This window comes from Canis lupus, chromosome 20 (assembly GCF_003254725.2).
Source record: "Canis lupus dingo isolate Sandy chromosome 20, ASM325472v2, whole genome shotgun sequence".
In the NCBI taxonomy this organism is placed as follows: domain Eukaryota; kingdom Metazoa; phylum Chordata; class Mammalia; order Carnivora; family Canidae; genus Canis; species Canis lupus.
This window is the reverse complement of record NC_064262.1, coordinates 3910322-3926590: the sequence shown is the minus strand read 5'-3', so window position 1 is coordinate 3926590 and position 16269 is coordinate 3910322. Positions and strand designations below refer to the sequence as shown.

The window sequence follows — 16269 nt, the reverse complement described above, 5'->3', positions numbered from 1 at the left end:
AAAATGAAAGAATAATGATTGAAATACATAAAGAGTCCATTGAAATCAGTTCATCTGTGTACCACTCCTCTCCAGTGTTGTGTGTGCCATACCCTGGGGAAGAGACTCATGAAGTGGGAGAAATATTGGACCTTTTGTTGCACAGACCTTCTTGTGATCCCTGGCCCTGCCACTTACAGCTGTGTGGCTTTGGGGAAATTGCTGGACCTCTCTAAGCCTCAGCTTCATTTTCCCAGATGGGCATGCTGGAGGATAAGTAATCTGATGGGTATCAGTTTTCAGCTCTGGGCATAACACATGGTGGACAATCCCCTTTGTGATCTTTTTCCTTCTCCCTGTATTAGTAAGGATTTTCTAGAGAAACAGGACCAATAGTATATAATTTTATTATATTTAAAGAGATTTATTATAAGGAATTGGCCCATGTGATTTTGGAGGCTCACAAACCCCAAGATCTACAGGATGAGTTGGCAAAACTAGAGACCCAGGAAAGCCAATGATAAAACTCTCATCTAAAGGCTGCAGGCTGGAGACCCAGGAAAAGCTGATGTTTGTTTGAGTCTGAAGGCAATAAGCCAATGTCCCAATACAAAGGCAGTCAGACAAGAGAAATTCTTAATTGGAAGAGGATCAGCTCTTTTGGTCTATTCAGGCCTTCAACTGATTGGGTGAGGCCCACTGACATTAGGGCAATCTACTTAGTCTACTGGTTTAAATGTTAATCTCATCCAAAAATACCCTTGCAGAAACACCCAGAATAATGTTTACCCAAGTGACCTCTTGACCCAGTCAAGCTGACACATAAGATTATTGAACTCCCCCAGCACCTTTTTATATTATATTTTAAAGTTTTATTTATTTGGGTAATCGCTATAGCCCCCATGGGGCTTGAACTCATGACCCCAAGATCAAGAGTCACATGCTCTTCCAACTGAGCCAGCCAGGTGTCCCATACTTTTATTTTTTAATAAAAAAATTGTCCCTTGAGGTCTCAGCACTAGCCAGATGTGAGGTGCTCTTGCTCATCATTCCCTCTCTTATCTCCTCTGCCACTCCCTGCCTGGCTTCGTGTGATTAACTGTTGTGTTTTGAGAATTACCCGTTCTCCCTCTCTGGAAAAGGTGATTCTTTTGCCAGATCCTGGAAGCAGAAATATGCCAGAATTGCATATGTGTAGCCAGGTCTTCATGCCCAGCCCCGGATGAAGCCAGCCTACCCTTCCAGAGCATCTGTACGGTTTTTTAAGCCCACTTGGAGATCTGTGAGATGCAGAGAGAGCACTTCTGTGTATCCAGAAGGGGACTTGAAGAGCAGAAGACACCCAAATTTGGCCTTGGATCACATGTGTGCTGGCCCTGGCCCTCAGCATGGCCCATAACCAGTTCCCTCTTTCTGAGCCTCTGTTTACTTCCCTGTACAGTGAGGGCACAACAGCCATTCTCTAAGTTATGTTCACTGTTAGGGGGAAATATTTATATTTAGAAGTTGAATCATGAGAGTGACAGAGGCGGAGACACAGGCAGAGGGAGAAGCAGGCTCCCTGCAGGGAGCCCGACGTGGGACTCAAAGGCAGATGCTCAACTGAGCCACCAGGTGCCCCTCTGTCCTGGTTGCTGCCCAGTGTTTTTACCCCCTTCCCCTGGCAGTCTCCGTTTGGGCTTCGAGTCCCAAGGATGCCTGCCTGACACATTCCCGACAAACACTTTCGAATATGCTTTTTCACCTATATTCCATGTGAACCTCACTGTGACAGAGACACACAATTACTGGATTCTGAGGTTCTTTTGTGCCTCTTTAAAGTACCAGCTGAAGCAGGCAGGCCTCAGGATGTCCCAGAAAATGTCAGATAACTGAAAAGAGCCCTTCTGCTGGTAACAGAAACACAACCCTAGGCTGTCATAAACCCTCCTGTAGGGGGCTGGCATGAGCCATTCCAGAAGCTTCAGATGCAGCATCCTGGAGATCAGAGAAAATTTGTTGGCGACATGAGCGGGTAGGGAATGTGGCATGGTCTGTCCCAGGCCTGGCCGTCTGCCACATCTGCCGACGTTTCTCGGCACTTTAGTGTTTCTTATGAGGTGCTTTCTGGCCCTCCCAGATGCCCTGTTAAGGAGTGTGGCTCCCATTGCCCCAGCTTAGCCGAGTTGAGCAGGTGCAGTGACTGAGGCTGAAGCCTGCTGCCAGCCTGTGCTGGAGCCTGTCTCCCCTGCGTGGGATCCCCCTGTCTCCTGGCTGGGATGCTAGGACAGCCTGCAGGCCTCAGGATGGGGTGGGCGCCTCCTTCCAGCTGGAGGTCCAGCATGCTGCTTTGTCTTATCTGGAGGCTGTTATCTGGAGACTTAGCACCCTTGGATCAGCCCTTAAGGTGAAGAGGGGAAACTTTCTCAAGAGGTGGTAAGAGCACTCAGCACCCGCCAACTCCCAAGCCAGGCCTTGGCAGGGGTTAGAAGATAACCCCGGGACAGGAGGTGGATCGAGAGGAGTATGTGCCTACCTGGCTCTCCACCTGCAGAGCAGTCCGCAGAGCTGGCTGGCCTGGGCCATCGTCTCCTCAAGTGGTGATGAGTGCCTGGGGTGTCGCTGGGCAGTGTGTTGGAATGAGGACGTCTGGGATGTGTTGGGTTACATCATAGGTATAATTAAAATTAATTCCTCTATTGCTTTAGTATGGCTTTTTTTTTTTTAAGATTTATTCATTTGGGAGAGAGAGAGAAAAAAAAGCAGGCAGAGGGAGAGGGAGAAGCAGGCTCCCTGCTGGGCAGGAAACCAAAGTTGGGGCTCAATCCCAGGACCTTGAATTCATGACCTGAGCCAAAGGCAGACGCTTAACTGACTGAGCCACCCAGGCGCCCCTTAATAATGTCTTTTTAATAGGAACTTTTTAAAAAATAGGAATGAATCGGTGGAGCACAAGGTTTTCTAGGGCAGTGAAACCACTAAGTGTGGGTTACAGATGCTGGATACATGTCCTCATACAACTGCAGCCCCGAGAATGAACTCCCACGTAAACTGTAGGCTCTGGGTGATGGTGATGTGTCAGTGTGGGTTCCCAGTTGTCACAGACGTACCCTCCCTTGAGGCATGTTGACAAGTGTGTGGGGGGTACAGAGTATGGGAACTCTCCCTACTTAGCACTCAATTTTGTGTGAATCTCAAACTGCTCTAACCAAGAGTCTGTTAAATTAATTTCACCTGTGAGTTTTGTTAAGGCGATTGTTAAGGCTAAATGTGATCTGCCAGCTTTCTCTCGGACAGGTTCATCTGGACTGAACCTCACCTGGCAGCACGCAGGCCTAGAGGGAGAGGTGGGGTGTTTCCAGCCAGACCTCCAGGCTGCCAGGGCCTTTAGGTGGCAGCCCTGCAAGGGCGGGGGAATGCGGGAGAGAGAATTCCTGATTCCTGGCCTAGCACCGTTCTTACCTGTATTGATTCATTACCCGGGGCTCCGTCTCAGATTAGCTCGCTGCTGTGAGGTAGCGGGAGAAGAGGTAGCTGTCCTTGTTTTAGTCTTGAGGAGACTGAGATTCAGAAAAGTGAGGAGGTGTTTTCAGCCCAGACTGGGAGCCCCCAGGTCTGGCCACCAAGGGGCCAGGGAGCAAGCAAGACATATACCACACTGTTTCTGAAGCATAGAAGTGGGATATGATGAATTGTCTTTTGAAATAAAGTTTATTTTTGAGAGCAATTTCAGCCTTCACAGAAATTGAGCCAAAATCACAGAAATCCCATATTACAGAGCACCCCCTGTAACATCCTCCACTGTCAACATTTGTTAGAATCAGTGAACCTACATCAACACATCATTGGCAACCAAAGTCTTTAGCTTACATCGTGGCTCATACTTGGCATCCTACGTCCCATGGGTTTGGACAAACGTACAATGACTTGTGTCATCATCATCATATCAGACAGCATAGTTTCATGCCCTAAACATCCTCTGTGCTTGGTGTATTTACCCCCTACCCCGTCTTTTTTTAATTAATTTATTTTTTGTTTTTTGTTTTTGTCTTTTTTAAATTATAAATTGTGGAATAATTTTATTTTACTTTTATTTTTTTAAAAAGATTTATTTATTTATTCATGAGAGACACAGAGAGAGAGAAAGGCAGAGACACAGGCAGAGGGAGAAGCAGGCTCCATGCAGGGAGCCTGATGCGGGACTCGATCCCAAGTCTCCAGGATTACACCCTGGGCTGAAGGTGGCACGCTAAACTGCTGAGCCACCCAGGCTGCCCTGGAATAATTTTAGATTTATAGAAATGTTGCAAAGATAATATAGAGATTCCTTATACCCTTTACCCAGCTTCCCTGAAGTTCATGTGTCCACAACCAGGAACGTTCATCAAGATGAAGAAATGAACACCAGTGAATAGTCACCAACCTCTAGACTATTTGCATGTCACAGTTTTCCCGTGGATGTTCTTCTTCTGTTCCTGGATGGGATCCACATTGTGGTTTTTTTGTCCTGCCTTCTTAGCCTCTTCTCATCCGTGTGAGTTTTCTAATTTTCTTGTTTCCCCACTCAGTTCCACGTGTTTTATGTATGTGTGTGTTTGTGTTGTTTAACAGTCTTTGAAAACTATCTTAATTTTAAAAATTTTTTTAAAAGATTTTATTTATTTGTTCATGAGAGACAGAGGCAGAGACACAGGCAGAGGGAGAAGCAAGCTCCCTGCGAGGAGCCCAATGTGGGACTGGATCCCAGGACCTGGGGATCACGACCTGGGCCAAAGGCAGACACTCAACCACTGAGCCACCCAGGTGCCCCTGAAAATTATCTAGAGGGGCGCCTGAGTGGCTCAGTCGGTTAAGCATCTGCCTTTGGCTCAGATCATGATCTTGAGGTCCTGGGATCGAGCCCCACATCAGGCTCCCTGCTCAGTGGGGAGACTGCTTCTCCTTCTACCCCTGCCTCTCCCCTCTGCTGTGCTCTCTCTCTCTCTCATGCTCTCTCTCTCTCAAATAAATAAAATCTTTAAAAAGAAGAAACAAAACTATCTTTGAGTCCCAGAGCTGCCACCAGCTAAATGAAGTGTGTTTCTAGCATGGTGTGAGGCGCATTGTCACAGGCACCTCCTCTCACTTTCTTACCTGTGTATGCGTCCCTGCCCACTTTGTCTTTCCTTAGTCTCTGACATGCTGTTTTCTCAGAAGAAAACCCTCTGCGAGGGGACTGCAGTGCACTTCCTCAGGGGCTTGGGGCTCCTTCCTTAACACAGTGGGTGAGGTTTCTGTTCTGAGTACTTTGAGTGGAGGTGTTGATGCGTCTCCAGGCACCCCACCAGCAGCTCGGCATGTCTGTGGTGTTGGTGCCATGAGAGCATCCTCAGGTGTGTGAGGAGGTGCTGCTGTGCCTACCTGGCCCTGGAGAGACACCCAACCCGTGACATGCCAGCAGACGTGGAGATGTCTCTTTGGCTACATTTCACACCATTGCTTTTTAATACCAGGCATTTTTTTTTTTCTTATGAGTTTCTTTCTGAATATCCCAGATCGATGGTGTTCCAGTGAATTTAATTAAGCAAAGGGCAGGGAAGGAAGCTAAGACTGGAAGAGCCTGCTGTGATCAGGGTGCTGAGTGCAAGCCCCTGGGAATGAGTGTTGGACACTCTGCATGGGGGGCCCTCCTTCCCTAGGTCCTGGATTATACTGCCAACTCCCTGAGGGGAACACCTTGTTTTCTGCTCTGTAGAGTGTGCAGCGGACTGGATCGTGCACCTGCTTAAGATCCCCCAGGGGCTTGTCATTGCTTTTGGAACAGATCCAAGCTCTTTGCTTCTGGCCTCTAGTGCCTCCCTGATCTCTGTTCCTGCCATCTCCTTTAAGGATTTTTTTATTGAGATGTACTTGGCATATCACATTGTACTAGTTTAAGGTGTACAACATAATGAGTTGATACATGTGTATATTGCAAAATGATCACAGTAAGTCTAGTTACCACCCATCACATACATAGTTACAGTAAGTTAAAGTAAGTTAAAGGTAACTTTGTCCCTTTTGATCCCCTTCTCCCATTTCCTCCCCACTCTGCCCCACCTCTGGCGACCACCAATCTGTTCTCTGCATCTATGGGTTTGGTTGCTTTTAGAGTTCACATATAAGTAAGCTCATATAGTATTTGTCTTTCTCTCTGACTTGTTTCACTGAGCATAACACCCTGAGGGCCCATCCGTGTTGCCACAAAAGGCAGGATTTCCTATTTTGTGGCTGAGTAATATTCCAGTGTGATTGTGTGTGTGTATGTGTGTGTTCCACATTTTCTTTATGCATTTGACAATTGATGGACACTTCGGTTGTTTCCATGTCTTGGTTATTGTGAAGAGTGCTGCAATAAACTTGGGAGTGCAGATATCTCTTCAAGTTAGTGATTTCATTTCCTCAGGATATATTCTCAGAAGTGGAATTGATGGATCATATGGTAGCTCTATTTTAATTTTTTTTTGGAGGAACCTCCATACTGTTTTCCAGAGTGGCTGCACCAGCTTGCATTCCCACCAATAGTACAGGAGGGCTCCCTTTTTCCCACCTCCTTGCCAGCACTTGTTATCTCTTATCTTTTTGATAATAGCCATTCTAACAGGTGTGAGGTAATGATCTCACATTGTAGTTTTGACTTACATTTTCCTGATGATTAGACTCCAAATTTTGAACAATTCTCAATAAAAGCCATTAGCAGGTCAGGGTGTTGGTTAAGAGCACAGGCTCTGGCCAGTACCTCCCATCTCCTTGACCTCAGCCGCTGCCCAGCTCCCTGACCTGAGTCTCAGGTCTCAGATCACACTAGCCCTCCTGTTCTTGAAGCGCTCCTGGCTGTTCCCACATCAGGACCTTGCCTGAAACACCAGATCTTTGTGTGGTATTCACTGAGGGGTCTCCCCCAGAGGCTCCCCTGAGCTTCCTGTCTGCAGAGAACTACAATGACACATGCTCACTCAGTACTTTCTGTGAAGTATCTGCTCTGCCCATAGCCACTCATTCCCATCCCGCCTCAACTCGGAAACTGTTGTTAGCCTGTGTCATAGGTGAGAAACCATGGCACTAACCTTGGCTCACTCCCCCAGCCATGCTATCCCTTCATCCTGTTGTTAAGCCCTGTCTCCCAATAGAAAGTCACCTTATAGATGTTACTGGTCTCTCTCCCCATCTTCTCTGTAATGTCAGCTTTGTGCACATCAGGATTTTATGATCGCAATTGTTGTTATCCTTACAGTTGAGGATGTCCAGGTTTTATAAGACCTGTTTAGAGCTGTCCGGGTACCTGCTATGTGCCAGGCTCGCCCAGAGGTCAGCAGGGATACACAGCGGTTCCTCCTAACCAGACACCATAGGCAGTTTTCCCACCGATAGTCATTTCTAGTTGCATAGATTAGTCTTGTAAGGTGACCATCTACTGATCACGGAGATTGTTCCCATGTGTTAGGTGTCCTGTAATTTGTTCGGCAGAAACGTGTGTAGAGGTCCCATGCACTCAGGTGATCGTTCTCCTATTTGGAGGGGCATCAGCCAGGCCCCATGTCTTCCTGGGTGTGAAGATCCTGGATGCTGCCCACCTTTGTTCTCCGTTTAAGTCTGGGATGGAGCTCCAGATGGGGAATTGCACCTTTGGCTTCTGGGCCCCGCTGTGCCTCTTGGGGATGCTTCAGAGAGTCAGTTCTTACCTTCTTGTCGCAGGTCATCTACCCGGCCAGAGGTGGCCAGTATAGAGCCACTGGGAGCGGATGAAGCGCAGTGCTCCCAAAAGGCAGTGGTGCAGGCACGCCTGTCTCAGCCTGCCCGCCTGACCAGCATCATCTTCGCCGAGGACATCAGTAAGAGCTTCGAGTGCCCTGTGGGAACCCTGGCAGGGACAAGAGTTGGGAATTACCCCACTGAGACCTTGGCCATGTAGCCCGCCCTTGGCAGTGCTTTCTCTTTCTCTTGTTGGGGCAAAGGATGCTCAGGCAGGAGGGAAGGCCAAGCAAGCAGCACCAGCTCTAGTCCCTCCCAACAGCACTGTGTCCTGTTTTCCCTCTTGTGGAGGCTGGCTTTCATTTCTTTTTTTTTTTTTTAAAGATTGTATTCATTTATTCATGAGAGACACAGAGAGAGGCAGAGACATAGGCAGAGGGAGAAGCAGGCTCCCCGTGGGGACCCTGATGTGGGACTCAATCCTGGGACCCTGGGATCACGACCTGAGCCAAAGGCAGATGCTCAACCACTGAGCCACCCAGGCATCCCCTGACTTTAATTTATAAATAATTATTTGTTACCCAGATAACTCCTCTGTGGGTATTGAGTCAAAGTGAAGAAAGTTGTTGCAATTCTTTTACTACCCCATATTTAACTTAACATCCTATGGTTGTAAAATGCTTAGAAGACAATTAATGTCATTTCCTGTCATGTTTTCTTCCACTTAACATGATATGAAAAGTTCTTATTTTTATTAGAGTCATTTTTAATGGCTGAATAATATTCCTCATGGGGGGTTGTCCTGTAAGGATCCCCTTCTATTGGACTTTAGATTGTTTTCAGATGTCTGTTCCAGCATATACAGAAAAGTAAATATGTTTGTACAGAGAACAATTTTGGATTCTTTGAAGCTATTTTCTGCCAAGGATAGATTCCCAGTTTTACATATGAATATATTTTATGGCTTTTGATGTAGTGCTTTCAAACAAGGTACCATTAACAGTACACAGGTTTTCATATGGTGCCTGGAGAATGGTCAGAATGATTTTGTGTCACATGCCATTATTTTTAACTGGAGAATTCTCCAGGTAATGCCATTTATGTATCTTATTTATGGGGCAAGTAAAAAACTCTGTGCTTGCTCACACAACTCTTTTATTCTATAGTACAGTTGATAGTCTTGTGTGAAAACACCAGTGCAAAGCAAACAAACTCTGGGTGCAGTTCCTAATTTTAGTGTAGGGGCAAGCATTCAGAACAGTGTTATCTTTCTGGATGCTAACTCATCACAATGTATCCTGGCCATTTAACTTAATGGTCACACCCCATCAAAACCAGATTTTCTCTGAGGAGTTTTCTCATACACAGCCTAAAATGCTGGTGCTCACCTTGCAAAAGTGCAAGAGGGGTGATGAAAATGCCTCCGAGCCCTTACTCCGTACAGGTCCACGCTGACTTTGAGAAGGCCTGCGTGCTGGTCAGCAGCTTGGCTTCTGAGGATCACCCGGCTCCATTTCATGGCCGTGGTTTTGTTGGTTGCTCTCATCTTTGCCAAAGTGCAAGAGTACCTGAGCTATGAGACCCTGGAGGTGGGGTCGGGGTGCCGCCTTCTGTGCCAACCCCTCTATTCCCATCCCTCCAGCCACGGGCCAGGTCCTGCGCTGTGATGCCATCGTCGACCTCATCCACGGCATTCAGATTGTCTCCACTACCCGTGAACTCTACCTGGAGGACTCTCCCCTGGAGCTGAAGATCCAGGCTCTGGACTCTGAAGGTGAGGACGTGCCCCTGACAGTCTGCTTCTCTGTCCCTCCACGTCTGGCCCTGCTGTTCCCCCGTGGAGGGCTGTTCCAGCCAGGATGGCAGGGTTAGTGCTGGGGAGACGCTGAAGAGGTCAGGACCACTCTGAGTAGCCCCCAGGCCTTGGGAGGTGGCACCCCTTGGCCTCTGCAGCAGGGCCTGTGAGATGAGAGATTCGGCATCCCTGGAGGCAGATTCCATGCCTGTGCACGGGATTGTGCTGGGTAAAGGCATACCTTTGGGAAGCTGACATCCAATGTCTTGGCAGCAATGAGAGGCTGGGAGAGGCTCACTGAATCACCACTCTGGAAACAGTGGGAGCCTTCTCCTTGCCTGGCTTTGAGGGCTGGGGTTGGCTTCCTGGTCCAGACTGTAGGGCACACATGCGAATGTGTGTGCACGCTGGGAGATGTCTGCGTGCTGTCCCTTGCACCGTCTTTCACTTTACTTCACTGGATCCAATATTGGATTGTTCTGGGGTTCTTAGAAGATCTGTTCTTGGGCTGTCTTGGTTGCAGCCTAACCTCTTGGGAAGCTGAGCAAAGGGAAATTTGTAGGCTAAGATTCCTATGGGAGAAAGTTGGGCAATAGACACCGTTCAAGTGAGGGATCTCACAAAACTTAAGCCCAGTCCTTGCCTTCCCTTGTCTTTGAAATCTTCCCTGACCTCTCCAGCTCCCTCTGCTTAAAAATAAAGTTCTCTAGATCAGAATTTCCCAGCTTGCTAGTATCCACACTTGGGGCTGGATAATTATTTGTGGTAGAGTCTGTCTAGGATGTTTTTTTTTTTTTTTTTTTTTGTCTAGGATGTTATAGGATGTTCAGCAACCTCCCTGGCCTTTACCTATGAAAGGTAGTAGAACTCCCCAAGTTTTGAGGACCAAAAGTATCTCCAGCCATTGCCAGATGTCCCCTGGGGACAAAAAATCCCTGTTCTAGAGCATCTTTCAGGTCTCTCCTTCCTGTCTATTCATTTATCAGATAAGCTGCCTCACTTTTCTGAACTATTTTCTGGTCTATGAAATTGAGATAGTGGTGCTTATCGGGGGCAGGGGAGTTGCAAGGATTTGGTGAGAAGTGTGTAAAGGGCTTAGAGCTGGGCAGCCCGTAGTAGGTCTCAGCGAGCCAGGTGGCACCTGAGCAGTTCTACCTGCTGGGCATCCTGCCAGGTGCTGGGAAGGAAGGGCTGGCTTCTGTCTCAGTAGCTCAGGCCATGGGGGGCCCACATGCATCTCAGTAAGTGCTGCTTGTCATCAAATCCGATGTGAGGCAACCTCAGGGAGGGTTGGCAGTTGGGTGTGGGGGACAGAGGTCAAGACAGATTCTTAGGGACATGCTGTTTGACCAAGTCATGAGGAGTATGGTGTTTGACCACCTCAGAAGGCCATTTTATTCTGGAGGAGACTAAACTTGAAGCAGGTGCCATGGTGGGGGATGCAGGATGTAAAGGATCTTGCATGTCAGACATGGGGGTTTGCACTGGTCTGAAAGCAGAGGGAGCCGGGGAAAGGGTTTGTGCAGTGAGATGATAGGAGCAGGGTTCTGTGGGAATTACTCAATGATCTTAGGAACAAATGACCAAGCTTGAGGCCACGCGGAGGCCAGGCACTCCTCTGAGCACTTTGCATGTTCTAACCTCATTTCATATCCAGATGATGAATCCGAGGCACAGAGTATGAACACATGTGTGTGCAGGGAGAAGACATGTAGTTAGTGTGTAGCAGAACCAGAGTCTAAGCTCCATCCTGGCCCCTAAGTCCACTCTCTTGGCCAGTGCTCTGCAGACTTTTCCTGTGAAGGGCCATATAGCATATGGCCACACTGTCTCTGGTCTCCCGCTGTTGCTCCAAAGCAATCATAGAGGATGCATAGTGACTGTGTTCTAATAAAAATTAATTTACAGAAACTGGCAGTGTGATGTGGTTTGCCAAGCCCTGCTCTTGACCGCTCTGTTTTATTTCCTGTCTTATGTTACTTTTAAAAAAAGACTTGTTTATTTTTGAGATTCATATACCATGAAATTCATCCACTTAAAGTGTACAGTTCAGTGGTTTTTGATATATTCACAAAGTTGTACAACCATCACCACTAGGTAATTTTAGAACATTTTCATCACTGCAGGAAACTCAGTACCCTTGAGCAGTTAGTTCCCATTCTTTCCTCTCTCCAGCCCCTGGCAGCTGCTGCTTTTAGTGTATATAGATTTGTCTATTGTGGACATTTTATATAAATAGAATCATACAACGTATGGTCTTTTGAGTCTGGTTTCTTTCACTTAGCATAATGTTTTCAAGGTTCATTCATATTGTACTGAGTATTTCCTTCCTTTTTATGGCTGAATAATATCCCATTGTATGGATAGAGCACATTTGTTTATCCATTCATTTGTTGATGGACATTTAGGTTGCTTCTACCTTTTGACTGTTGTGAATAATGCTGCTTTGAATATTCATGTGCAAGTCTTTGTGAAGACAAAGCTTTTCATTTCTCTTGGGCGCATACCCAGGAGTAGAATTACTGGGTCACAGAGTAACTCTATGTTGCCCTAAAAGTAATGGCCAGGACGGCCCAGTTTTCTGGAGCTTTTGCCACGCCCTGCTGTGCTTGGCTTCTGAGATCTCACAGGTGGGATGGGGTGGGACCTGGGGCCTGTCAGACTCTAAATGCCTTGCCCTTTGCACTGTAGAAAGAGCTTTTCTAGATTTCAGATGTTCTTATTTGGGTTGCTGGGCAGACAGGGAATATAGATGAAGACTATGGGGAGGGCGACAACAGAGCATGGTGGGGAATGTGGCAAATCTGAGACCATGATCCTTTCAAGAAGGCTAAGCAGAGGGACTGGGTGGATCAGTAGACTTTTTAAGACAACTTGGAAGCTGGATATATATATATATTGCATTTCTTAATTTGAAACGATGGGAAATAACCCAAAAATGTAAAAGCAGCGTTGTGTAGGTAAAAGCAAAGCCATGGCTCCTCAGAGATCTGGTTTTAGACCTACTGGTTTCTATCTCCCACCCTGTTGTAGGGCATCTACACGGAACCAGACCTTGTACTTACACTAAGAAGGTCTTTGCAGAGTGTTAGGACCCCCTCTGAGTCCTATCTCCAAAATCATCGCCCAGTCATCGGTTAGGCTCTGCTTGTCCTGACATCTGGTCAGAAGGCTCACGGACAGCAAGCTGAACTTCAGAGCTAAGGCCAGCTTGGGTGGCTTGCCATCTCCTCTACACTGGGACCCTGGGAATCTCGGCATCCAGGCAAAGAGACAAGATGCTGCTCTTCATCCCCAGCTTCTTTCTCTGCAGAGGGAGAGGAAGGAGGAATAAATGACTCCAGTCTCGCCTAGACTGTAAAGTACTTGTAGATGTGAGGGGTGGGTGTCACATGCTACCCTGGGCCTGTCATGAGCAGTCAAAGGCTGGAGGTGCAGTGGGAAGAACACGAGCGCTCACCTGGGACTTGGGTTCACATCCCAGGTGAGCCCTTCATGGTCATGTGACCCTGATCCTGTAGGCCTCAGTTCTTCTTTCCTGAAATGGAGGCATGACACCTGCTTTGCAGAGGGGTGGTACTGACTGTGTTTTCCCCTTCTCCTGGACCCCAGTTAACTCTGCTGCATTTCTGCCCCCCCACCATCTGCTCTTACAGGGAACACATTCAGCACCCTGGCTGGGCTGGTCTTTGACTGGACAATTGTGAAGGACACGGAGGCCAATGGGTTCTCAGACTCCCACAATGCCCTGCGGTAAGAGGCGCCTCACCTTTGCAGGAAAGCAGGAAGGGGTCTGTCCGTTGGCTCCTTGTAGGCTGGGGTCTTTTATCATCATCATCAACCTCAGCAAAGGAGCCCAGGGCAGTTCCTAGGATGCTGGCCAGCATTCCCCATGACTGATGAAGGAAGAGTACTATGGCTCACATGGCTGTGTGGGAGCCTTGCCGCTTCTGCAGCCCACTGGTGGGCCGTGGGAAGTTGTCAAGGAGGCTGGCATGTCTGGCTGTGAAAGAGAAAACTTGCCCCAGATAATGGAAGCTGCACGGGGTGCAGGAAAGGGTTGCATATGGCCTCAGAGGGCAGCCCTCCCCTGGGGTAAGTGAGAGGGGAGACAGGTTGTGGCTAGGAAGACATTCCAGCAGTGACAGCCCTTCCCAGGAGCAGGAGGCTATGTTCCCCAGCACTGGAGGATGCAGGTGGACTCCTTACAAGATGGGGTCGGTAGGCATCTTGACTCACTCAGTCCCTCCAACAGCTGTATGGACTCACATACCCCCATTGTTGCCATCTTTCAGACATAGAAATGAAAAGTTTAAGCCATTTGTCAGGTGGGTAAGTGGTGGAGCTAGAATTTGGACTCAGATCTACATAAATATTCACTATCTAATATGATAATAATCACTAACCCAACCTTGGCTATTTAAATTTAAATGAGATAAAATGAAAAATCCACGTCCTCAGATGTACTATGTTTCAAGTGTTTGTTAGCTATGTGGCTAGTGATTACTGCACATTGGCCAGAGCAAATGTGGACCAGAAAGTCCTGTTGGCCAGTGCTGTGCAGACCCAAGGTCTGGGCTTGTATCCCCTGCTACTGCATATTGTATGCTGCATTGCCTCATGCCTTATTAATAAAATTTTAAAGTGTCTTGGGGATCCCTGGGTGGCTCTGTGGTTCAGCGCCTGCCTTTGGCCCAGGGCGTGATCCTGGAGTCCCGGGATCGAGTCCTGCGTCAGGCTCCCGGCATGGAGCCTGCTTCTCCTTCTGTCTGTGTCTCTGCCTCTCTCTCTCTCTCTCTATGTCTATCATGAACAAATAAATAAAATCTTTAAAAAAATAAATAAATAAAAAATAAAGTCTCTTCTAAGGTGGGTCACTTAGATGGCTCAGTGGTTGACCATCTGCCTTAGGCTCAGGTGATTCCGGGGTCCTAGGATTGAGTCCCACATCAGGCTTCCCCACAGGGAGCCTGCTTCTCCCTCTGCCTGTGTCTCTTCCTCTCTCTCCCTGTTTCTCATGAATAAATAAATAATCTTTATTTAAATTTATTTATTTTAAATCTTAAAAAAAGAATAAAGTCTCTTCTAAAGGAAGTCAATTTTTTTTAGTATTCTCTTACAGTCTTTATAAAATTTTATTTTAATTTCAGTATAATTAACATACACTATTATATTATAAAACTTGAAACTATTATATTAGTTTCAAGTGTACAGTGTGGTGTTTCAACAGGTATGTACATCACCTGGTGCTCATCACAACAAGGACCCTCCTTCATCTTCATTACCTATTTCCCCCCTCCCCCCTCCCACTATCTTCCGTCTAGTACCCACAAGTTCTCTATAGTTAAGAGTCTCTTTCTTGGTTTGTCTCTGTCTCTCTCTTTTCTTTTTCCTTTGCTTGTTTATTTTGTTTCTTAAATCCCACATGTGAGTGAAATCATATGGTATTTGTCTTTCTCTGATGGGCTTATTTCATATAGGATTATACTCTGTAGCTCCAGAGGAAGAGTTAATTTTGAAAAAAAAAATTCACAGCTATTTTCAGCCTACAGAAAAGTTGCTAGTACAAAAAGTGGTGTCCCTCCCTGAACCGAGAGCCGACCTGATGTCCCTAATTATATTAGTGTACATTTACTATCAGTAACAACATTTTCCAGCATAGCCACCATGTCATCAAAATTAGAAGATTAACACTGATGCCTACTGTCATTAGCATTCATTCAGGCCTTGCCAACCTACCCGAATTTTATCCTTCATATGAAGCAAAAAATCCAGCCAGAGTCACTTGCCATATGTTGTCCTGTCCCTTAATCTCTATCAGCCTGGGACAATTTTTTGGTCTTTCTTTTTTTTGGGACCTCGATACTTATGAAGATTATATAGTCCAGTTATTTTGTAGAATGTCCCTCATTTTGGGATTATCCAATACTCCCTCCTGATTAGCCTCAGAGCTTTGCATTTTTGGCAGGAATATCACAGAGTTGAGCTTCTGTGTTCTGATTGCATCTTATCATGATTTTGTGGGTCTGTCTCTGATGATCTTCACTGTCATCACTTGCATTAGGTGGTGTCTGCTGGGGTGCCCCCACTGTGAAGTCACTGTCTTACCACTTTCTAATTAGCAAGTATTTTGTGGGGAATTAAGAGTCTGGTCTTTTATCTACACCTTTAAAAGTCCAGCTCGGGACTTTGGGGAACATCTCAGCTCAGCTCATGACTATTTTCATGGCAGACATTCTCATGCCCTGACACTCTGCGAGCTGGGTTGCCCTTGGGTCAGAGGTCTTTGGGGGGATGGGACCCTCAACCTTTGTCTGCCAAATGAGCTCTAGAATTTCTGGCATCTCATAAAGCCAGGAACATGGGCTGCACAGTCAGAGACTTGGATTCCCATCCTGGCTGGGTTGCTTCCTGCCTGTTGGCTTTAGTCAAGAACGCAGCCCATCGGGGCATCAGCTCCCTCCTCTATCAGAGGGAGGGGATTATTGTGCCTACCTCTGAGAGCAGCTGTGTGGGTTAGATTTCAGAGCCCATCTCTGGGCCTGACGCACACTAGATATTCAGAGAATGCTGGTTCCCTGCCCCATTCTGTGCTGCCAGGTGTGTTTCCTGTCACAACAGCCCCCTGAGCTTCCAGGCACTCTGTATGTGAGCTGAATGTTAACCAAAAATCTAAGACGCTAAGGCATGTTGCAACCAGAGTGTCCTGGATTTTCATTAAATTCAGGATGTGACGACATCTAGTAAACCCGGGCAAGGAAATAAATCACAGCATAGTACAGCACCCGGCAGGTCTTGGGGAGAAT

The 16269-nt window shown here is 47.0% G+C and overlaps 1 protein-coding gene across 2 annotated transcripts in view; it reads left to right on the top strand.

The window, feature by feature from the left end:
* The window catches only part of NUP210 (nucleoporin 210), a 105266-nt gene that overhangs the window by 11024 nt on the left and 77973 nt on the right, over positions 1 to 16269 (top strand). For both annotated transcript variants that reach the window (XR_007404098.1, XM_025448682.3), the window contains exons 2-4: positions 7672 to 7808; positions 9311 to 9442; positions 13120 to 13216. Coding sequence is in view for 1 of the 2 variants with exons in the window: in XM_025448682.3 (XP_025304467.1) it covers positions 7672 to 7808; positions 9311 to 9442; positions 13120 to 13216 (366 nt within the window). In the remaining variant the exon portion in view is untranslated. The remainder of the gene's footprint in view (positions 1 to 7671; positions 7809 to 9310; positions 9443 to 13119; positions 13217 to 16269) is intronic.